At 49.7% G+C, this 24,444-nt stretch overlaps 1 protein-coding gene across 7 annotated transcripts; it reads right to left on the bottom strand.

Annotated features, from left to right (window-relative positions):
- Window positions 1-479: 479 nt before the first annotated feature.
- On the bottom strand, window positions 480-24,246 carry BCL6 (BCL6 transcription repressor). 7 transcript variants are annotated; one of them, XM_082460926.1, is made up of 10 exons: window positions 24,008-24,246; window positions 13,562-13,600; window positions 12,570-12,737; window positions 10,786-11,007; window positions 8,180-9,151; window positions 7,450-7,634; window positions 5,895-6,062; window positions 4,663-4,793; window positions 4,411-4,548; window positions 480-1,692 (listed from the first exon to the last, which is right to left on the bottom strand). In XM_082460926.1, the coding sequence occupies exons 3-10, from the start codon at window positions 12,728-12,730 to the stop codon at window positions 1,549-1,551; spliced, it is 2,121 nt and encodes a 706-aa protein (XP_082317052.1). In that variant the 5' UTR covers window positions 12,731-12,737; window positions 13,562-13,600; window positions 24,008-24,246; the 3' UTR covers window positions 480-1,548. The 7 variants fall into 7 exon arrangements, with proteins under 7 accessions (XP_082317052.1, XP_082317050.1, XP_082317051.1 ...); XM_082460924.1 differs by having other exon boundaries at window positions 12,570-12,743; window positions 24,008-24,245; XM_082460925.1 differs by lacking the exon at window positions 24,008-24,246 and adding an exon at window positions 23,204-23,573 and having other exon boundaries at window positions 12,570-12,743.
- Between the last annotated feature and the right edge of the window lie 198 nt (window positions 24,247-24,444).

Raw genomic sequence — 24,444 nt, forward strand, 5'->3', positions numbered from 1 at the left:
CTGAGCCTTCTCACTTCACAAAAAGGGCAAAATCTCCAAGGCCCAGGGGAGGAAAGGACACATACATTGGTGGCAGAAGGGCTATAACCGAGGTCATTCATCTAAAGCTCAGCCTAGAGCTCTGAGTGAGAAATAAAGTGAATGAAGCTGGTTAAAACAACAACCAAAAAAAAAAAAAAAAAACAGAAAGAGGAGGGAACCGGCCAGAGATAGAGGCGAGAGGTCCATCCAAAACCCCCCACCTGAGCGCTTCATGACCAGAATCTGAAGTCTTTGGTCCAGCCTGTTGCCAGGGGCCAAAGGTGTAGGTCCCCGCCCAGCCAGCAGGAGCAAGCCCCGGCCTCTGCCTTTCCGAGCCCCGCGGCCAGCAGCGGCTGCCCTCCGTGAGCACCTCCCACCAGGTGAAGAGCTGGGGAAACAGACTCGGATATCCAAGTCTCAATTCCGGCACAAGGAAAAAAATCCCAGAACAAACCGAATTGACTTTTCAACATTTTATTCTTGTATTTGTACAGCTATATTTTACAACTCAGTAATGCAGTTTAGACACAGCCAAACCCTGTCTCCGGAGTAGTTATAACACAAGCATGACGCAGAATGGGATGAGACAAACATTCCCAAAGAGAGCTTAGTTAGTGATAACTCCAAGTCCCTGTGTCTGCCTACACTTCCAAAAGGGATGGTGCGGTCGTTCCCCGTTGAAAACTTCCATGAAAAAAAGGCACCGTAGGACACGTTGTACAGGTATATACAAACCGAAAACTAGAACAAAACTACACATTTTTCCTTCCGCAGCTTTTTTTGTTCTTTTTTTTTTTAATACACACTTTGTAAATTGTAAACCTTCACTTGCAAAAAAATACAAATACACTGAGGCATTTTAGACAAAATATTTTCTTACTTATACAGATGCAATACTTAAAATATTCTCTTAAGTGCTCTTTCTCAATAAAGATTCTCAGATCCGTGTCTGCCTGCAGATACAAAATCGAGCCTTTAACGCAGTTTTATATTTTTAATATATCTTTTTTAGGTTTATATATATTTATTTTATATATATATATATTTATATATTTACAACTCTGCCATATATTCCTTCACCTTTGGTTAAAAAAATTAAAGCCCTCTCTTTGATAACATACCGAAGTCTCTTCTTTTAAAAGAATGCACATTTACATACAAAAGAAACATCTGATCCCACAAAACATATACATTCCTCATTTTGCAGACTAAGTCAAGTCAGAACTTTTGCATACTCCCCCAGCTTTGATATATAAAATGATTTTGCTTTTTGCTGACATGGTTCGCCTTACACATAGGAGAAGAAGCAGTATTATTTTCTTAATGTTTTACGGCAGTGGGGGAGGGGAGCGGCCTTGGCTCCCCCTCCCCCCGCCCCTCCCCCACCCCCCCCACTCCCCCAGCTATGATTTGCACTAGTGGATGAAAGAGGCACTACATCATGGGATGAACATGGTAAAGTGTTACAGTATCCTTTGGGTAGATTCTGAGAAGGGGCTCGAATGGAAAGCATCAACACTCCATGCTTCAGCAGGCTTTGGGGAGCTCCGGGGGCAGGTCAGTGGCGGACACACGGTATTGCACCTTGGTGTTGGTAATGGCACCGTGCTTCTGGCGCAAGTGAAGACGCAGCTGGCTTTTGTGACGGAAATGCAGGTTACATTTCTCACACTGGAAGAGAACCAGAGGCAAACTGTTAGTCATCAACTCAAGAAACATGTGATTACTCAAGGACCTTGAGAAGGAGATTCTCCCTTCAAGGGATGGGGCAGCTCTTCCCTCTGGAAGGCCAGTTTGAGAACCCACATGAATTCTGGCTTCTGCTAAGGGACAAGTAAGTTGTGTACAAATGTCCCTTCCTTGCTTTCCAAAGTGTTGGTCATGCTTTTACCCTGCTTGAGATGCATTTCCCTGCTTCAGCTCCACAAGTTCAAGTCTAAACCAAAAATGCAGTTCCGATGCAGACTCCCCAAATTTTTAAGGCTTTCCTGAATCCCTCAAGGATGAAAATAATCCCTCTTTCCTTTGACTTCTGTAAGATTTCTAGCCTTGCCATGTAATGCCATCCCATGCATTAGCATCCTTCTCAGGTAGGGAATCCTTTGATGGTGGTGATCACTTCTTACTAAACCTTGTAATCTTCCCAGTTCCTAATAGAATATACCTCAGACAATTATGCAATAAATCTGAACATATTTGGATAAATGGATTAGAACCGTCTGAATTCATGAAAATTCTGGAATCTAGGAGATGCTTTTAAAATGCAGTTATATTCCTTTAAGTTAGTGTGTATACCTCGGATCAGCTAACAAGGCATTAGCAAGTACAGCTGTTTCTTGCTTTGATTCAATGAATGGATGATAATGGTTTTAGTGGGAAAGTTCTTTAAAAGTAAAATGGATGACTAAATGTAATGGGGTAACCTGATGCAATCCTGGAACAGAAAAACATTTTGGGTAAAAACTAAGAAAACCCAAATAAAGTATAGACTTCAGTTAAAAATAACATACCAGAATGGGTTCATTAGTTGTGATGAATGTACCCTAGTAATAAGACGTTAGCAACAGGGGAAACTGGGTGCATATGGGAACTCTCCATACTATTTTTGCAACTTTTCTATAGATCTAAAACTATCCCCTAATAAAAGTGTAATAAAATATGTTCATATAGAGAATATGTTTTAAAATGAAAATGGAAATAAATTTAGAAAAATAAACAAATTAAATGGGCAGGCAGTGAGTAGAAAGAGCCCCGGTCTTGGGAGACAAGGGCCCCTCATATCTATGGCACCCACTGCTGTGCGTCCTGAGTGCGGCATTTCTCTCTGAGCCTTGGCTTTTCCTTCTGTAAGGGACCGAGTCAATATACTTGAAGGTCACTCTTAACTCTGACATTCCTGTGCATCTAAACATCCAGAGAATAATTGAAACAGCAAATATGTATTGGACTCTCACTATGGGCCAAGCACTGTTCTGAACGCTTCAGGGAATCCTTTAATTTAATACAACTCCATGAGGTAGGTGTTATTATCAGGCTAATTTTACAGATGAGGAAATTAAGGTACTGAGAAGATGATTCATTTGCCCAAGAACAAAAGCAAGTAAGGAGATATTCACTCAAGGATTGATAAACAACTGAATGAAAATAACCACTTTTGCAGGTTAACATTTGCGATACGGGTTAACGATTCATTCATTCGTCCTTGTGCCCATCACGACCTACAGCGATGCCATAAGCTCAGCAAAGCCAGCCTCATCTATAACAGTAGTTTCCACACCTGTAAACCATGGGACTCTTTTTTTCAAATTAAATGGAAACTGGAAAGGGAAAGAGACTGCTGCTGTCTCATTCCAGTCCTGCCCTGCGGGGTTGCAGAACCTCAACGATTGAAAAGAGCACAGTTTGAAAACTGCTCATCTACAGCATCTTCAACTATTTCACAGAGAAAGAAAACTGTGGCCCAATGAGAGGGTCAGGGTTTGCCCACAGCCCTAAAAAGGGTCATTGTCAAAGCTGGAATAAGAACCCAGATATCTCAGCTACCTGGCCAGGATCTTTCCCCTTTACAGCAGAGATCGGCAAACTGTTTCTGTAAAGAGCCAGACAGTAAGTATTTTACACTTTGTGGGCCTGATATTCTCTGACACAACTACTCAGCTCTGCACTGTAGTGTGAAAGAGGCCAGAGACATACGTAAACAAGTGAGCCTGGCTGTGTGCCAACAAAACCTTATTTGTGGACGTTGAAATTTAAATTTTATATAATTTGTATGTCACAAAATATTATTCTTTTGATTTTTTTTTTTAGCCATTTGAAAGTATAAAAACCATTCTTAGCTCATGGAATTTCAAAAATTAGCCCACAAGCCATAGTTGGCTGAGACCCTGCCCTAGAACACTGTGATTCCTATGGCCTGATCATGGCCTTTTGCTGCTGGTCACCTGCAATTGCCTTTTCTCTGTTTTTTTCCCTTGTATCACCACATTCTTCTGGGTCTCCTCCTACTCTATTGACTGCTCCTTCTCAAACACCTTAGCTCCCCTGAAGTAGACATCTAGCCCAGTTTAGGGCCATGTTGGAAGCACTCAATAAGCAATTGTGGAATGAATGAATGACTCCGATATCTATGTCTTCACAATCTAGACCTCCTTCCTAAGGCCCAGATCACCTCGCCCAACACCTCCACTTTAAAGATGAGCAAACTAAGACTCAGGCCAAGGTCAAGCTGGTTGTCTTTGAAAATCAGGCCTAAATCCAGGTCTTAGGACCGTTAGAGTTCAGTGGTCATCCCACTGCGTGCCTGAGATTAGAGCAGACAGTCCTGCGGCCTCAGCCCTCCACCTCCCCACCCGTCCCAGGCCAGCCAGCAGCCACGAGAGGCTAACGTACATGGTAAGGTTTCTCTCCCGTGTGGATTCGCAGGTGGCTCTTCAGAGTCTGAAGGTGCCGGAAACGGGTGCCACAGATTTCACAGGGATAGGGCTTCTCGCCAGTGTGGATGAGCACGTGGGCACGGAGGTGGGCCACCTGCGCAGAAGAGCAAAGAGCAAACTGAGAGGCTCTGCCGGGGTGGGCTACAGACACCCCGCAGCCTCTCAGCGGCATCCGGGGTTAGGGTCCTTCCCCACGCCCTCTACTCACCTGGACAAATCTGGCTCCGCACGTTTCGCACTTGTAGGGCTTCTCTCCGGAGTGAATTCGGGTGTGGGTTTTCAGGTTGGCTGGCCGGTTGAACTGGGCCCCGCAGATGTTACAGCGATAGGGTTTCTCACCTGTCACCGAGAGAAGGGGAAAAGGCAAGCCACACTCAGCAGACGTCTCCACAGTCCCCGGGCCCTGGATTTCAAAGCAAGCTGCCCTTCCTGGGGCCACTTTGGCTTTCTTTCCCTTGGAAGATGTCAGAGAGAGGCGTCAGGGGTTGGCCACCCCCGCCTGCCAGCCCTCTTCTACACACGCACCAGCACACCTCGCCTGCCCACGACCAGGGTCAAGAAGCAGGTGGTGACGTGGAGGGAGGGAAACGATGCAGGGCGTGGGACGAGGAAGGAGCAAGGTTCCAAGAACCAGCCTTTTCATTGGGATTATATAACTGTGGGATGTGGACATGTCACTCTCCTTCTCTGGGCCTCAGTTTCCCTCTCTGGAACCCGAGGGGTGAGTTTAGATGACCTGGGAAGGCTCTTCCAGCTCTTCCCTCGGGTAAGACTGATTCAGTCATCAACCCACTCCCCAGAGAGACACAATCAGGCCGCTCTAGTTTCTCTCTTTGAGAACAAACATGCTTTTCCACTTGTGGCAACTACAGCTGGATTCCATTTGCAAGAGGGCTGGGGCCTGAGTTGGAGTAGCTGCTCAGACAGAGGAAACCAATAGGAGGGCCAAGCCTTCCTTCATGGAAAGTTTCTGGGATAACAGACCCATTTAAAATACCAGGAGAGAGTCAACTTTGGACAACAATCAGGTTATTAGGCGCTACCTGGGAAAGGAATGTGAGTTGATAAGGAACAAGCCCTCAGAGGGAATCAAGAGGCCTGTAGCATTTTTCTGATTTATAAAAACCGAATCGACTTTGCCCCTCTCAGCCAAAGTTTCTTCCCCTGTACAGTGGGATTAACACTTCTGACCCCAGCAAAGGTGGAGAAGCAAGACAGAGCATGTCAGAGGAAAGACAAAGGATGCAGGGAGTGGCTGGGTCACTAAGCAAAGGCGTGACAGGGCTAGGCCCGCACTCAGGCCAGGACAGCACCTGCTCCCTGCCTCACCCCACCGGGCGCCAAGGCCCTACACTGCTTTCTCGAGAACGCTCTCCCCGTCCTGCCCCTGGGGAACCCTGGTGAGCTCGGGGGGTGGGGGCAGGGTGTACAGGGCCATACCCGTGTGGACGGTCTTGTGGCTGGCGAGGTTGCCCTTGTAGCGAAAGGAGGCCTGGCAGCGGTCACACTTGTAGGGTTTGTCACTGTGGGTCTGCAGCATATGCCTCTTGAGGGAGGCCTCCTCAGAAAAGCGGCAGTCACACTCATTGCAGAAGAAGGCCCCATTCTCTGTTGGAGGGTGGGAGGGGGCACCAGCGTCAGAACCACAAGGAAGGGAGGTAGGGCTCCGAGGCCTCCCTCCTCCGGAGCTACCCCCAGGGCCAAACTGAGCCCCCAGTGCCCTGTCTGCCCAGGGTTCACGGGAGCCCAGAGCAAAGGGCCTGTGCGGATTCTCTTTTTCTTAGCGTTTAGAGTCTCGATCGTGGAGGAGAAAGGAGACAGATTTGAATATTAAGGTATAGGAGGGAAACTCAAACCCACAGGTACCCACATGGCCTGCGCCAGCTTGAGGAAAGCTTGGCACTTCCTTCTCTCGAGAGCTCTGAGGACTGACTTTCCTTATCAGGTCATAGTTCTACTTACATTCATACCCAGAAGCCCTTGGGTAAGACAGCCTCTGTCTGTGTCTCTATCTCCAAAATCAGGATAATAAACCCCTGTCCTGCCTACCTCGCAGGAGCACGTTGTATAACATAAAGCATCATAGGAATGTAAGATATGAATCAAAGTCAAAGATACTTTGAGGTCATCGAAGGAGGAATTAACAATGACCATGGTCACCCTTGCACCTATCTGGACTTCATGTCTCCCAAACAGTTCTGAGATAGGGAGACCAAAGATGATGGTGGAAGTAGAAACAGAGGCCCAGAGAGAAGGAACTGGAGTGTAGAGCAAAGGCAAATGGCCACGGGGCCAGGAGGGGACAGTCCCTGCTCTCCCAACTATCGGTCCATGACCCTGTGCCAAGCCTCTCAGTGTAAATAACTAATTTTCTCTTTTGTTTTAACAATTTGGAAATGACACATCATGGTGTGTTTACCCCTGAAGAGGTATCACTGGGCTATCCTGCTACAGACAGAGCTGGAGGAAGAGGTAAAACCTGGGGAGGCCGGTCACACACTAGCCAGAAACGTCAGTTAATAATCAGTTCAACTAATCGAATTCAGCTGACAAAAACTGAGTGCCTACTCTGTGCTAGACTCACTAGGCCCGATGGGAAATGCTGGCATGAATAAGGCCGGATGCTTCTCCTTCTAGAATGTACAGCCTAGCAGGGTGAACCAACATGCACACCAATCAGTTTGGGTCCAGAGGGCCTGAGAAGGCTCCGGGAGCTAGTTATGGCCAGCCCCACAGCCAACTTTGCTGGAAGGAAGCTGAAAGGGCTGTGTGGTCCTTCAGTAGTCCCCCAGATTAACTCAAATTCCCCATCCCTTGCTTTGGTCAGCCTAGTTCCCTACGAGGTCAAGAGTGGGACTATGGGTTGGTGATTTAAATGCCAACGGACTTCCAACCAGGGGCTTCTCCCAATCAATGACAACAGCGTAAATAAAATGGAAACACAAGGCCTGTGGAGCAGAGGCAGAGGCCAGGGGAGGGAGGGGGAGGAACTCACCACAGCTGGAATCTGAGTACTCGGACTGGGTCTCTCCCAGCTCCTCGGGGAACGTGGGGCCAGTGGCGTGGAGGCACATCTCTGCGTGCTGCGGGGACTGAGAGCCACAGGACGTGCACTTGGGGGCGTGCAGGTAGAGCGGAGAGTGGCTCTCACTGCTGCTGCGTGGGGAGCCGGTCAGGGACCTGTGGGGAGGAGGAAAGGGCCTCAGCAGCTGGAGCAGGGCAGGGCGCTCTGCCTGGCCTTTGTGCATCCCCTCCTCCCTGTGCTCAGGGCAACCCAGAGGCCACTTGGAATCTGGAGCCACAGAGTTATTTGTCCCCAAGCCTCCCTCCAAATAGCAGACACATCGAGATCATGGACGGGGGCCACACTGAGCCCGAACTCCACTCCCGGGCCCAGTTTCCTCCCCGCAGTGCCACAGTCCACAGCCTCCCGCGGTCCAAGGCAAGTAAGAGGACTCCCCCCTGCCACAGAGATTGCAGGAGCTTGGGATTCTTGGAATGCTCATCTACCATGGAGGGGAATTCTCTCTCTCTGTGAAAATATACCGAAGCTTAAGGTCCTTCCTTACTTAGGCCAGTTCAATCAATAGGCCTTGGCCCATAGCTCCAATGTGCTCAGCATTTCAGGCAAGAGCAGAACACAGCCCCCTGCATCCATCAGAAGTGACCCCAGAACCCTGCCCAGGTAAGCCCCGACCCCAGGTCCGGACTGCCTCTGAAATCACCTGTTGACGATGTTATTGAGCCTGCTGGCCTGTGGGATGGTGGAGTCCTCCCCATTGGTGCTGAGCTTAGTTGGGGACTGGAGGTCAAGGGTCTCGGGCTCCATGGGCGGCTGGCAGGCTGGCGGGGCAGTGTAGGCTCGAGGGGAAAGGCGGCCCAGCTCGGCCTGCTCGGGCCCCTCTGGTTTGGCATTCTGGTTGAGGCTGTTGAGCACGATGAACTTGTACTTCTTCCAGTTGCAGGCTTTGGGGTCAGTGGGGCTTTTGGCCGGAGGGGACCCGGAGGTCTGGAGGATGCAGGCGTTCTTGCTGCTGCAGGACTCCGTGGGCGAGTTGGGCTGGCAGTCGGACTTCTGGGGGCTCTGCGGGCTAACCAGACCCTTCCGGTTCAGGGGTGCATTGGGCGGCTCGAAATGCAGGGCAATCTCATCCTCCGACGAGGGCCTCTCTTCCTCTTTGCCGGCCTTGTCACAGGCGAAGTATGGGGCGCTCCGGGCCGAGGGGGCGGCAGGCTTGGGGCCCTCGGCCACACTGTAGTGCATGTCACTCCGTGCCTCCTCCAGGGCTGCCTCCTTGGGTGAGTACACGTTGTTGTGGCCCACAGTGGGGGACAGCTCCATGGCCGGCCGACTGTACTCACTGGGGACTGGCCTGGCGCTGTCGCAGGGGAGGGTCCGCTCCTTGGGGAAGGGGTTGGCCACAGGCATCCGGGCGTCCCGCAGCTCCTCGTCGGAGAAGAGGAAGCTGCTGACCGGAAGGTGGCCATACACGGGGTACGAGGCTGGCGGCGTGGACAGGCCGTTGTACAGGCTGGGGGCGAAGGCTCTGCTCTCACAGCCAGGGGCGCCCCTCAGGGGCAGGCTGTTCTCCACCACCTCCCGGCCCCGATAGGCCATGATGTCTTGGGGCATCAGCATCCGGCTGTTCAGGAAGTCTTCACGGGGAGGCTTAATGGCAGGGACCATCTCTGCTTCACTGCAGGAGCAAAAAGAGAGAAGACCCCGGCCTCCAAATCAGAACCTTCCAAGTGACACTGGTCTATGAAACCACATTTGCACTTGAGTCAGCCAGACATGGGCGATGTGGCCCTGGAGTAGGGAAACACTTGCAGTTACAAGGCAGTTCCGCTAAAAGTCTAGCAATCTAGCCCACAGCTGGGGAAACAAAACCCAGAGAAGGGAAGTGAGTTACCCACACAATCAGTGCCTGTTTAGACGTGATTTTGTATGTTTAAGTCCCATATGTATACAATATGCATGAATCTATAATTATTCAAATGTTATAGAATATAAAGCTGTCAGAGTCCTTATCTTATTTCATCCTTACAGAAGGGATGTAGATCAGGAATTACTGTCTCCATTCTACACACCTGGAAACTGAGCTTCAGGGAGGGAAGAATTTATACGATGTTGATGCCACGTGTTTGGAGGGTCATTGTCATACTGGTGCCCTGTGAAGAAGGGACTCGCTCTACATACTGCCTGGAGCCGTGGGGAAGTTTACTTTGGAGAACAGGCAGCACGTGCCAGCGTAGGAAGCCCTGGCTCTGCAGCCGCCAGACCTGGTTTCCAGTCTCCGCTGTGCCACTTAGCAGCTCTGTGACCTGGAGCAAGTTACTGAACGCTCCAAGCGCAAGGCCTGACCCAGAGAAAGCATTCATAATGATGATCTTGCCACCATTATCACCCACAGGAGACAAAGAGCTCAAGCTGCGTATACTTGAAGGGACATTATGTGGGTGAAAAATAGGCCAGCTCAGTCTGACCGCAGTTAACAGAGCTAGAACCAAGGAGTGAAGGTGAAGGGAGCCAGATTTCAACTCGCCGTAAAGAAGAGCTTTCGAACTATCCAAGGGAGAACTGCATGGCATGGCTCTGGGAACACTGAGTTCCTGGCTCCTGGAGATGTTCGAAGAGAGGCCGGAAACCTTTCTGTCTGAGAAGGGATGCAATTACCCTGGAGTAGCTGAATCAAATGGTTCTACAGAAGTCAAGGCCCAAGTCGCTGTCCCACTTAGCAAAGCTCTTCCCTTCTTTGGCTCTCAGGTTCCTCATCTTTCCGTGACAGTCATGTCTTACCAGCCCTCAGGTAGGGGGCTAGACCCAGTGAACCCAATTTCATTCAATAAATGTTCTCTCTAGTAGGAGCAGGGTGACATAAAAGATGAGTAAAGCAGCCCACAGTCTGGTGGCGGAACTAAGGGGCATATGTAAATAGTTACAGTGGAAGCCTAAAGGAGAACTAAAACATGTATGCAAATAGTGAAAACAGAGGCAAAGCCTAAAAGACAGGCAAAAGGCTTTCAGACACAGCTGAAGAGCTGAGGAAACAGCAAAGTGATAACTGCACAAACGTCTATGAAGAAGCTGGCATCCAGGCGTGGTCTTGCAGGATGGGTGGGAGGAAAGGGTCTATCAAGTGAATGGAAGGAAGCAAGAAGTGGGGATGCACGTGGCATACCTAGGTAGCAGGAGTGTGCAAAAGCAGTGGAAAGGTAGGCTGTGGCGTATCATAGTGGGTTATCTTTTCTGCATGCAAGCATTATCAAGCATTTCTGACCCTGTCTGATCCCTTCCGTCTCCAAGGCTTCCATCTGGGCGGCAGCTCACCTGGCCTTGATGAACTTCCGGCAAGTGTCCACAACATGCTCCATCTGCAGGTACATAGCTGTGGCCATCACGGCCATGATGTTGCCCTCCCGCAGATTGAGCCGAGACGTGTACATGAAGTCCAGGAGGATGCAGAACCCCTCCGGGTTGATCTCAGGATCCAGGTTGATCACACTGAGGTTGCACTTCAGCTGGTCTGTGAAGATGCTGTAGAACAGGCCACTGTAAAACAAAGAAATGTCTCACTATAACAGACACATAGAAACTGTTATCAATTACAGTCAGCGCGGACGCTCAGCCCCTCTCCCCTGGACCTAGCTTCAGAGCTTCCATGGCAATTAATAATAGCTGCCATTTATGGAGAATTTACTAAATTCCAGAGAGTCATTACACACTTTACATACGCTATCCCGTGCTCCTCACAGCCTTGCAAGGCAGATTCTATCCTTCTCTCCCTTTACAAACGGGGGAACTAAGATCAAAGAGGTCAAGTGATTTTCACAAAGTCACAGAACCTGTATTCTTTTGGTCTTAACTGCACAGCTTACCAGAACTAAATTTAGCACTTATTTGCAGTAACTATTTTGAGTCTATATCTTTGGGATAAGCATTTCTTTTCTTGTTCCACCAAATTATCCTTATTTTTAAAATCTTATTGTATTTTTTTAGAAGCAAATTAGGTATTGATGACAAATAAAACGATGCCTACATCTACAGTTTACTGATTTTCTAAAAGTCCATAGACTATCACAAGGTCAATACTCCTAGGAGAGCCAAGTCAGTGTCAAGCCATGCCTCCAGGTACCATGATATCTGGTAGAGGAAAGAGCACTCAGTGAGAGGCCAGAATTCTGGACTGTTATCTGGATTCTACTCTTTCTGAGCGTGTTGCCAGAAGTGAGCTAGACTTCACCCAGTAGGTAGCTAGGCAACCTTGGGTAAGAGACTTCAGTTCTCTGCACCTTGGTTTCCTTCTCTGCAAAGCAGAAACAAGAGTGTCTCCCTTACAGGCCTGTGGCAAGAATGAGAATGTAAAGGGGACAGATTGATGCCTGGCACGTAGTTAGCATTCGGTTAGCGTTAGCTATTATTTTTCTCTCTATATAAACCTCTCCACTATTTAAAACAAAGATGCTTGTTGTAGATGTTGAATAAGTCCCCTACTAGCAATCAAAATCCCTGGCTCTACATCAGTTCACCTATGAATGTCTTCATTTTATGATCTATGAAATGAAGCTAATCGTGCCATCCATAACACAGGCCACTATGGAGATCCAGGGAGGTGCTGTAACATAAATTGCTCTGAACACTTGAAATACTTGACAAGTATGAAGAATTAGCCAGCTCACTTTCACCAACTTACATATGCTCTGAAACACCCATAGAAATATAGTCATGGTATAAATAAATACAGTCACAGAAAAAAAGAGCAAAAGATCTCAAATTAACTTGCTTAAAATATTTTAAAACTCGCTTTCACTTTTCATTTTTTTCACTGGTTCACTGAAGTTAGTCTCCATGTTTGCCCAAAACACATCTCTTCTGGACACAGTATATGATTTCTTCTCCCTCTATCCCCACAGAACGGAAACTCTTTCTTTTCTGAAAGTGTGCTCATTCGTTTGCTTCCTGGGAACCCACTCTGCCAGGCCATGTGCTGGAGATCTGGAGAAAAATGAGATGTGATCCCAAACACAGCCAGAGGCCTCCGCGCTCCACACTGGCAGCCGGCACCATCGCTCCCCTTATATCCAGCGTCCGCCTTCCGCTTCCAGACCCCTCACCTGCAGGCCATGAGGACCGTCTTATGGGCTCGGAACTGCTCCCGGCTCACCACTATGACAACATCCGTCAAGATGTCGCGGCTCCGGAGGCGATTAAGGTTGAGAAGAACGTCACTGGCATGGCGGGTGAACTGGATACAGCTGTCAGCCGGCGAGGCCATTTTTTTTCTTCACCTGAAAGAAAAGGTCAGAATCCTGTTAGTCCTCCAGAACCTGTTTCTTTCTTACCAGGAGTGTGAGAGCAGGCGGCTTAGCCTGCTCCCTTGTGTTTGCTTTTGAACAATTCATGGCCCATCTCTGGGCATTACTCTTCATGTCTGTACAATGAGCTAATAATCTTTAACCAACTTGTTAACAGAAAACCCTATTGGGGAAAGAGGAAGGGAATGAATATTTGTTGAATGTTTTGTCCACATACCAAACACGCTGCCAGCATTGAGAGGCAGTGAGTGTGTGACAGGGGAGAGAAAGCATGCTTTGAAGGTTAGCGCATGGGCCATACCTTTTGCAGGCTGTGTGACTTGGAGCAAGTTGTTTTACGGTTTCTGGGCTTCAGTTTCCCAAAATGGGAGTAGTAATTCCTATGCGGTTGTAAAACTTAGAGATACGTGCCTGGTCCACAGTAGATTCTCAAAAATCGTAGCTATTCTCATCGGCATCTCATTTCATTATCCCAGCCACCATCTGTCTCTCCCCTGCTAGGCTTCAGGATTGTCTGACTGTATCCTGAGCACCTAGCGCCTTGCTGGTGTATCGTAGGTGGCTAAATTAATGTGAACCAAGAAACGAGTAAGGGGATGAGTGATCGCACACAGTGTTAAGACAGTTGAATGCAGGGGCAAAGGGGTGGGGGCTGGGTGTGACGGACAGGCAATTGGCTCTCTTTTATCTCATCTAATGAAAAGTGGCACCACTCACAGAGACACATGCATTGGCAAATTAAAAAAAAGTTTGTCCACAAAATTGTAAAGCATATAATTTAATTTACTTACCCAATGCCTTGATTCACAGTCCAAAATTTTGCTTAAAACCTGCAGGGAAGAGAAAAAGCAAACAGAAATTGATTTAATGAATGTAAGATTGTCCACTATAGTCTTATTTTAGGACACACATATTTAGTTTTACTTTGATAGCTGCAGCCTGCCAGCTGGTGCGGTTTTACCACAAGCTAGCAAACATTTTTTCCAGCTCGGCTCTTACGGAAACAACGGGCATCCAAAGCCATGCGATAATAATGTTTTTACCCTGAGTACTGGGAATACAATTTCATACATTAATTACATATACATAGACACATTTATTTCCTCTCTCAGAGTAAAAAATGTATGCCATCCAAAGGCCCTTGAGTTTATGGGAAAGAAAAAATTAATAAAAGTGATTCTTTCACTACTAATGAGAATGATCCTTCAGGGGCCTAAAAACTCTGGATGCTTTTCAAAAACTGCTAAAATATTATCTTTCAAGGCCTAGAATGATTCCACAAGGCCAACAGGGTCAACATCTTTATCCCTATTTCACTGATGACAAAACTGAGACTTGGGTTCAAGTGGCTTGCTCCGGACAAACAGCTAGGCAGTATTTCCTGACTAGCTGAAACACTTAAGACAGAATAAGGAATCTGCAGAATACAACCTGAGATGGTATATCTACTCTTCTCTCCTTTTTTGAAATTTCCCCTCCCATCCCTCTTGGGTCTAAGACCAGATACAGGGCTACAAACTTCCAAGTTTGTGCTTCCCCCTGCTGGTGAAAGATTTAACTGTGTGGTTTGACTGAGACCTGGCCAGGAAGCGCTTAGGAAATATGGACCCTCTCCAAATTGGTTTCTCTAAAACAAAATAATTTAAAGCATAGGTGAAAGACTCTCATTTATGATCACATGTGGGCTTCAAAACAAAACAATATTTGAAACCACACCCCCCCCCCCCCCATGCACGACTTCTTTTAAAGTGTAGCCCTTTAGAGTTATCTTCCGGGAAAGGGGGCCCGAGGCCAGGGAGGTCATATTGGGCCACATAAATGGTGAGTGACCTGGCCCTAGGTCTTCTGGCTTAAATTCCTGTTCCCTTTCCAAATCAGCCTACGTGCTGTAGAACATGCAAGACAGCACCCTGATGTGGGTGAATCTCATTTTTAAGTTCCTTCCCTCACACAAGCACTTTGCCCCCATTCCAGGCTGCTGAGTCTTACCAAATGAGCACTCTAAAATGAGAGGTTTCCTTGAGTCTGTAACCAAACACTCTGACATCTCTCTGTGGTCCCAAGTGCCAGTCACTCAATCTCATCGGCTTCAAGGTTAATGTGTGCATGTGAGTGAGTGGGGACAGGGGAAGGAAATGGGGGAAGGGAGAGGATAGAAAAAGACAAAAGAACCTATTTATTTCCTCCTCTCCCCATTCTAACTCAAGATGGGCAAAGAGAGATACACTGAATGGGTCCTAACCAAAGTCCGACGATGGTCTCCTTGGAAAACAAATGCTGAAGACACATGTGAGGTTTATTTATAAACCTTCCCCTCTTCCCCCATGGAAGAGATCCCTCAACCCTTCTGGAATACCTAAGGCTGCCCTGGAACAAGCTTCAAACACCATCTTGCCTGTGGATTTCCAGTCACAGACTTTTGGAACCACAGGAAGCCCAGATTTGCCATTTCACCTTGACAAGTGGCAATGACTCACTCCAGATGCGGAATGAAACAAACAAACAAAACAATTCCCCTGGGTTCACTGTCAGCCAGGCCCTAGGCTGGGCACTTTCCACTGTAAACCTCTCAGCCTGGCTTGACCAAAAACAATGCGCATACACTAAGGCCCCTGTCCTTATTAAGTCCACTCCTTTCTCAGCTAGCGTTGTCTTCGGAGCCCCACAACTAGTGAGTATGTGGGTTACAGTGGGTGTGGGCAACGCTGCCGCCCTCTAGATGCTGCAGGTGTGGGAGCACTACAGCATCTGGTTTGTTTTTCGGGACCACTCAGCTCTTTCCCATCCATTATTGTGGCTGATAACAATAACAGCCCCCATTTCCTGGGACGACACTGAGGCTCCAGGGGATGTCTTGCCCAAGATCTCAGAACTAATTCCAAGCAAAGCCCGGGACAAACCCCGTCTCCTAGCTTCGGCCATCCCACCAATGCCAAACACAAGACTCATTCCACAGAAACAACCAAGACAGCAGAGCTGTCAAGGAGAAACTGACATCTGCAAGGGCCCAGACGTGGACTCTCCCCACCCCAGCCAGCCCCAGTCGCGGAAACCACCAAGTGAGAGTTAAACATGGTCTTTTCCACCCCACACACGTTCTCTCCTTTGGCGCTTTCCCTGTGTATTTTCAGTGAGGCACCTTGAGAAGGCAGATCCTTTAAAGGGTTTGAAGAAGAAAAAAAGAGGGAACTCCCCCTCCAAAAAAAAAAAAAGTCAAAGAGAAAAAAGACAGCAGAAAGGAGAGGGAGAGAGACAAGAGGTGAGGAGAGCGAAGCCAGCCAATATGAAAGACCCCAGCCTTTTCCTCCCGCCTCCAGAGGCAGCCCCCGTCTCTTGCTCACACACAAGGGCACAAACTCGAGCCCTGCGGCCAGGGCAAGCCCGCGCAGATCCGCAGATTCGCCCACCCCCATCACACCGTACCTGTCTGCCAGGGACCGCCCACCCCCGGGCGTGCTGCCCGCACCGCGGCCCGTCCACCTCGAATCCCCCGCAGGCGCGGCGGAGGCCCGGCGGTACCCCGGTGGCAGCCCTTAATTTGGTTACATTCAAAAAAAACTTTTCGTGCACCTCGGTAACGAACATTATGTGTGCCTTTTTTCTTTCTTTCTTTTTTTTTTTCCTGTTACGCCGTCAAGGCAGGGGGCAGTGAGGGGAATGGCACAACCCTCTCATTCCCGGAACGTAGTCGATCTCAACTCAGCGGATTTCAAAGAACACTCTCTGCCTATCGCCGGCTCCAACGAGAAGTAACTTTCCAGGAAGCTGCCGGCCCGGACGGCCGCCAGGATCGCAGCCTGCGCCGCGCGGGCCGCCGGGGATTCACCCGGCGAGGTTGGCGGAGGGGGTGGGCGCCCGGGGAGGAGGCTTGCGAGGAAAACGGCACACTTTCCCCTAAATACCTCGTCCGCTCCCGGTCCTGGACTCCTATAGTTCACTAGTTCAACCCCTTCCCCATAACAATTTTATAAATAGGGACAGTCAGGCACAGCTGGTCTAGAACCCAGGATTTCGAGTCCAATCCCAGGCTTATTTCATGACTTCAAGTTGCCGAATTCCGGTGTTTGTTTGCCTGGTGTGTCTTTTTTTCTCTCTCTTTCTCTCATTTTGCTTGCCCCCCGCCCCTCCCCCTGTTTTAAAGGGAGTGGTTAGGCGAGGCCTCAAGGTCAAAAAGACGGAGTCCCGAGGACTGAGGGTCTCCATCCAGCGCGCCCCAGCCGAGTTGGAGGAAAACTAAACCGAAAGCCCCTTCCGCCTACGTTGGCAAGAAGGCGAACCCAGCTCGGCTCGGTTTCCGCCTAAGATCTTTAGAATAGGAGCTGTCAGGCCGAACCTGGCCAGATTTCGGAATTCCCGAATCCGATTTCTCCGAAACCATGGAGAAAAGGTCGGGATTCGGCAGGGGCCTGGGCTCAAACCCTATCGCGTTCATGGGCGCGCTCCAAGGTGGCCTGGCCTTCCCGTGGCCTTCCTCGGAATTATAATCCCTGGGCGCCATCGCCTAATCGGTCTCAGTATCGGGCTCCGAGAGGCACTTGTGGGGGCCGGGAGGTGGGGAGTAGGGGGCGCGAAAGATGCAACCTGTAAGGCCGCAGTCCACTCCTAAAACTAGCGGGTAGCGTCACAGTGCGCCGCGCATCGCATCAGCAGCGGAGGCGGGGTCAGTAAAGACTGGGCCTCTTTGGCTTCATAAAATCCCACTTTCTCATCCCTTCGTCCGGTGGGATAAAGGTGAAAGCGAAGGCTGAAATTTAATATGGGATGGGATGAGAATCTAGGAAGGGAAGCTAAAATTAAGTAAATGCACTTATTGGAAATTAGGAGTCCCGTGGTTCCGGGACTAGCTCAAACCTAATCATGTTTTACTGCTGCCTAACACTAGAGGGAGCCCTCCATCAAGGCTTAAAACCGACAACTCCTTGTCGCCCCGCCCCTCCTTCCCATTGACCTAGTTTAGACACAGTCTCCCGATTTGGAGAATGCCTTCCGCGCTTCCCCCTTCAATATCCCGTTCGGGTTTTGGATTATTGGTAATCTAATAACTCCAATAACTCGTTGAGAAATCCAAAGGAGAATCTGGAAGTGCAAAGCACTCTTTAGGGGCAGGGACGGGGGATTTTAATAAGGCTGGAGCTGCCGCAGTGGAACCAGCATCAGGGCTCCTTCCTGAGCGCTCCCTTTCTCCGCAGCGTCTCAGCTAATGAGCTGCTCGGGTCTAGCCATGGTGATCTGGAGGTGGCGGGGTAGGGTCAAACCGCCGAGTTGTTTTTGTTTTGGGGGAGAAACACTCCTCGCGCTCTTGGCTGGGGGGCGGGAGGGTAGGAAGACAGTAGATGAAAGTGAATTTGATAACGCGGTGGCCTCGGCAGCCGCTTTGGGTGACCGAGGAGGTGTTCAGGGACATTATGTCCTGACTTTCATTTCTATCACACTTCCTGCCAACAGCGCTCTTGCAAGCCTGCAAGCTTCTAGGAAATGCAATAAAATAGAGGGATGTGTTTTATCATCAAGATCTGAAGAGGAGCTGCAGAAGGGACGCTCCCCAGGCGCCCAGCTCGTGACGGCCTTCCAGAAAGGGCCGGCAGTCGATGCCAGCAGACCACGAGCAAAGATATTTTGGCCATCCTGGCTGGACTGGGCTCGGCCTTTGCAAAAGGTCTGGCGGGAGAGAGGAGAGGCATGATCTCCCCAGGCAAACAATGCCTTTAAAAATCCGATCTGGACAGAAGTCAGCCAAGGTCTTTATTCACGTTAATGAAGATGGAAGGCACTAACTGTCCTTGGAAAGCGATGAGTCAAACTTGACCGCTCTTCAAACACGTCCCCAGATTCGTTTCCAACCCGAACAGAGGCGCGTTTCTCCGACGCGGCCTCCAACAGCTCCCGCAGCGGGAGAGGCGGAACTCGATTCCGGCGGACCAGGGCGGTGGAAACAACGGCTTCTCCCGCGGGTGTGCGCGCCTGCGGTCGCTAGGGGTCGCCAGCACACGGTCGCGCGTTTGCCATCTTAAATTTTGAGCTCCGAGAAAGAAAACTTTGCTGAGAAGCTGTTGTGGATTTCACTCTGCCTGTCCATAGGACCCACACATACAATTGATTTCTCGCCAAGCCACTAAGCAAAGTTTGGAAAGAAGGGGAAGAGAGCTATTTCAGGATCCAAATGCGAGCCTCGGGAGCAGCGAGGTGCATCTCTGCAAGTCTAGGGACTGGGCTTTAATCACGCCCTAACACACACACAGCCCCCTCCCAAGAACTGAGACCCCCCACCCCTGAGCACTACCGTAGGCTTTTCATGTCTGTTACTGAAAATCTTGGGCCATGCTTTCTAAACAAATTCCTCGGAGACAGCTGGGGAACCCTTTCCAACAATGGTTACCTAAGAGGTTAAAATCATGGCTCCCTCTGACTTCTGCTCCTTTCTCTTAGATAACTCAAAGGGGCGGAGATAAACTCGCCTTTGACTTTTAAGTCACTAACCTGGAATTCAGAAGCTTAAAATCTGGTTCCGGTTAGGTCACTAACTCACCATTAACCCTCTCATCAGGCCTGTTTCCTCAATTGTAAAACGATATATGTCCTAGAGCCCCTGTGGCATCCCTCCACTATTGACTTTTCCGGGGGAGAGGCCACAGCGACTGGGAAATCGTGTTTTCAGAACCCGGTACTTCTTGGTTCTCTTAGCGGAGGCAGATGCCAGTCGCTGAGTGGCTGTGGATGGAGCAAGCATCCGCAGCCTTTCTAATTTTCATCCATCGTACCGAAACTTTGGAGGTTGGGTGTCATCCTCATTGGAGGGTACCCTCCCTCTGTCAGTCCTAGCACCTGGTTGGGATACTTGGGGACCCGTAGGTGACGCGGTCGGTCCACTGCCCTAGGCGGGGAACTCAGCCAGGACCTACCACTAGGTGGCGGACTCAGTCCGTGAGAAAATCGCCGCGCGACCACAGCCTTTCACACCCGACTGCCCCCCACCTTTTGGCTGCTGTTGTCTCTTAAGGGAGGGGGGGGGGGGTGCCTCTATAGGGCAAAGCTGGAAAACACTGAATTTACTAGATGTAATTCCTTATTCCCGATGCTCAGGCCTCTAGCAACAGAAACGCGGTATCTGGAGCTGCGTTCATGTATTATATATACCTTGATTCTTCCAGCCCGAAAGGCTGAATGTATTGGGAAGAGAAAGAAAAGGTGCACATGTCTTCAAAAAGCAGAAGGCACTCGACGGCATTACCAGAGCTTTCTGCCAAACACTGGTCGACCAGCAAAAAAGTGGGGAATAAACTGATTCCCACGTAGAAAAGGGGTCCTGGAGGCCAAGGGCAGGCTTAACAGCGCTCGGCTAAGCCGGGGATGGGGGAGTGGGGACGAGTTGGTCTTTTGGTGGGGCTCTCTTCTCAGAGTGGGAGGCGGGGAGGGCTGGGAGGAGCCGTTCCTGGCTTCCAGTGGGGCGAAGAGAAACCGGCCAGCTTTCCCACAACACAGCACCCTCGCTCGGATCACTGCGGCGGCTTTCCCACTTGTTGCGCAGTGCAGGCAACTGGCACGCGCCACACTACTTTGACTCCCAGAGGACTCCAAACCCGGCTACGGATCAGCCTACCATTGCCCCAGTCCATCCACAAACCTCCCTCCCCGACCCACCCCCACATACACCATCTTCACCGCCAGCAAAACTACAGGACTTCCAGTCGCTATGGTTTTTTACACCAAAACGTTCCTCCTTGTCTCAATATCAGACAGACAGCATTATTCGGGTGCCCTGAGAGGTCAAGTCCAAGAGGGAAGGGGGGCTACCTCCGCCAGGAGAACTCGCCTACTTAAAGCCAACCAGGCAACCCTCCCCGAGAGAGCGCGCGCGCGCACACACACACACACACACACACACACACACACACACTCGAACTACTTCGCCTATTATGACACCATCCTATCTTTTCTCCCTCCTTTTGAGAGATCAACTACAAAGTCCTTGTTTAAAAAGCTAGTTTTATCTCCCCTTCCTAAAGAAAAAAAAAATCCTCATAAGGTCATTTCACAACATTTTTCAAATATTTGACTTTTGCAAATAGATAGTTTCACCCACCGAGGGGTGGCGCTGCCGCACCACCTCCTCTGAATCGCTAAATTTTTCACAACAAAGTGGGTTGTGAGTGTGGCTACCAGGCAAAGGAGAGAGGGAAGGAAGAATTTTGACATCTAGCCATGGCTACCATTTACTCAACCAATAACTGGAACTCTTTAAGGCTCAGCAAACGACAGCTTAAGAGTTTAGAGTCCCATTCCTGTCAACCAAACCCACAATAAAAATGGGACAGGCTTTTCAAGAAAGCAAGGGGTAGAACCCTTCAAAACTGAGCATAGAGGAAATGGCCAATTGGAGAATTCCCACTTCTAGCTGCCTTCTTCAAGTTGCCTGGTTTTTACAAACAGCTACTAGCCTTATCGTCGCTACCAACAGACCCTTAAAACCAGTCAATGCTTGGGCCTGCAGTATTGGAAATCTTCCAAATAGGATATTGGAACCTTCTATTTATAAGTGGGGGGAGGGAGGACTATTTCCCATCTTCAGGTTTCTATTTTGGCCTGAAGACTCAACTACAGTCATTTTAGCAAGGGAATGCCCATCTCCTGGTACTCCCTTTCCATTTCCTCCTCCCCCAGAGACAAATATCTTTTCTCCTTTAAAAAAAAAAAAACACATATATTTTAAAGCAAGAATGTGATTTCACCTCGTTCCTCTGAGCTCATGTTTGCTACCTCCAGGAATAGCGGGTGGACTAGGGCCAGATGAACTTCAACTTGGGTTGCAGATTTACGAGGTTTTGTTCCAGTGCCAAAGGCTCTTAGTAGTAAATAATGAGCAAAATAGATACCTGTCTCCTGACCGATCCTGCGGGCCCCCCTCTTACTTTTTTTTAAAGTTATTTATTAAAACCACACACACCTTGCAAAGAAAAAAGGAAACTGGCAGTCTCTGTAGAGGAAGCCGGTGGCATCGCTCAGAGCCACAAACTGTATTTCTAAACAGCCCTTTCCCTGGTTCCTTCTCTCCTGCCCCACTTTTTTTCTTTTTACTTTTTTTTTTTTTAAGTAAAAAAATGCATCTACTGACATTTTACTTTAAAAGAAAAAGAGCAAAGCATTACAAGATTTACCTCCTGGAAACTATAAACTGAACAAAAAATCCATAAAGGATTAAATCAGTTTCCTGGGGGGGATGGCCAGCTCACAGAAGAGGTCAGGGACCCAGTAACAGCTCTGGACTTTGAGCACCCACTTTGGGGTCATTCTTTCGGCTCAGCTGTCAGGACCCCCACCACCAAGTCAAACATTTCGAGAGAGTGCACAACATAAAAAGGGTCTTTTTCATGCTTTTTTTTAATTTGTAGGTTTGTGTACTTGTTTTCCATAGGATAGCTTTTAAAACTCATTATTGCCACACTAGTTCCATTTTTGGCCAGAGTTCCAAGATAATACGGCATCATAAAGGCAACGCAACCCACAGTTCTCAAGACGTTTACCACGGTCACTGCATCCGGCAGCGGGGTGGCCCCTCGCTCCCGCTGCTCCCCAGCGCAGCCGATTTCCGAGGCTCCAACTCCCCACCCACTCCCGCCCCGGGCCGCCGCCGCCGCCGCCTTCCCGCATTCTTACTCCCTCGAGGAGAGCCACAGGTTGCAAATCCAACCAACCTCGCAATCCGTTTTTGCAAAATCACTCACAAAGATCTCCCGTTCGCGCCCGCGCCCCCTTCTCCCGCGCCAGATCCCCCAGCTGGGGCCACAAAGTGCCCTTCTCTCCTCCCGGGTCTCGCACGTAGGACCGCGGGCTGGGGCTGTTTGTTTTTCCCCTCGCCCAGTGCAAGGGGAAATCTGAAGCCTTGACGCCGGCTACTCTCCGGCCCGCAGTTTTTGTTTGTTTGTTTGTTTTTACAAAGCTTGCACCATGGGAAAAATAAAATTTAGAAAAGCGGAGGAACAGCCATTGGGAACTAACACCGAGTCACGAAGCGCCCAAAATACAAACACCGCGACCGCCAGAAATCCCGCCACCTTCCCGCTTGGCTGGGCCGTCCTGCGAAGGTTCCCGGAGTCCCCGCACGCTGAACAGCACCGCAGGTGCAAACGCGCACCCCTTTCCCACCCACCCCCCCAAATCCCCGTCCCGCCACAAGCTTCTCTCCCCACGATGGGGAGAGGGAGCGCGCGGGGCTTCCCGACTCCCTAGACTGCAACCAAGAAAGAATAATTTTCAAAGTATTCAACATCCCCGCCCCCAGGCAAGCTAAACCTCCCCCAAAACGCAGGGGAAGGGGACACCAAAACACTCGGATCTCGTTAGGAAGATCACGGCTCTGAAAAGAAAAGAGTAGAACCCATACTTCAACTGGGTTTGTGAAAAACAAAAAACAAAAACAAAACGAGGAGTTCGCTTGCATTTTTCCTCCCAAATCTCGGCTCGGAGGTAGGGAATCTAGAGGACCAAGGCCGGTGGAAGGGAGCCAGCGGGGCGAGCGAGCGGGCAGCCTCCCTCCTCGCCTCCCGGAGTGACCAAGAAGGACGGGAGAGGGGAAGGAAGGAGAGGCGAGGGAAAGGAGGAGAGAGGGAGGGAAGGCGAGGCTGGAGCGAGGGAGCAAGGAAGGCAGTTTGCAAGCGAGAAAAGAGGGAAAAAACACAGCCGCACGAATCCAGCGAGATCACAAGCCGTACGCAAGCAGCAGCAGAAAGAGCGAGAGCGCTAGCGCGCGTCCTCTCCGCCGTCTGGGGCCAGACAGCCCCCAGACTTGCCCGAATCACCCCCCGACCCAAGCACTGTCTCGTCCTTTCTGCTCCGGCCGCCCCCTAATTCCCCTCCTTCCTCTCCTCCACCTCCTTTTCAAAAACCAAAACAACACAAGGGAGGGTGGCAAAAGCCTCCCCAAACCGGCCAATTCACTCAAAGACAACAAGAATAAAATAGTAAATATATAAAAATCTATATCCTAGAGTGGGAGAGACGTGGGACTAATCTTCGGCATTTATTTTAACACCTGACAGCTACAATAAATAAATATATACATTTACATCAATAGATACACATAGGAAACTTGTAGCCAAAGCATTTGGCAAGAGCGGAAAAAAAAGAATTAAAAGGTAAAATAATGATCATGAGCAGCGGCGGCGGCAGCGGCACCAGCGGCAAACAGCGGCGGCGGCGGCGGCAGCAGCAGCAGCAGCGGCGGCAGCAACAGCAATAATCACCTGGTGTCCGGCCTTTCCTAGAAACTTCTTGCATCACCACTTCTAAGAACCCCAGTTCTAAGAATCAACAGAGCTCAATTCTCGGAATTTGAGCTGCGGGCTTTACCACTGCTACGTGGCAGGGGAGGACTCGGTGTCAGCTCTCCGCGACTTTTGCCTGCTCCGGCCCATAAAAAACCCTCAAAGCCACAATATTTTCCCACTGTCCGGCATATTTCGGGTTCCTCACAGGCTGGGCGTCTCGGGTTTGGAGGTTTCGGTGTGAGGCTCGAGGGGCCAGACGGTGGCTCTCCCTCCCCGGCCCCCGGGCGATGGTACAGCCTGCTCCGCCACCGTCACGTGGGCGCCCCCTCTGTGACGTCGGCGTCTTTGCTGTAGCAAAGCTCGGCCTCTGGAATTCTGAGAACTAATTTGCTATTCGGTGACATAAGAGGGGG

The sequence above is a fragment of the Balaenoptera physalus genome, assembly GCF_965194825.1.
Source record: "Balaenoptera physalus genome assembly, chromosome: 4".
NCBI lineage: Eukaryota > Metazoa > Chordata > Mammalia > Artiodactyla > Balaenopteridae > Balaenoptera > Balaenoptera physalus.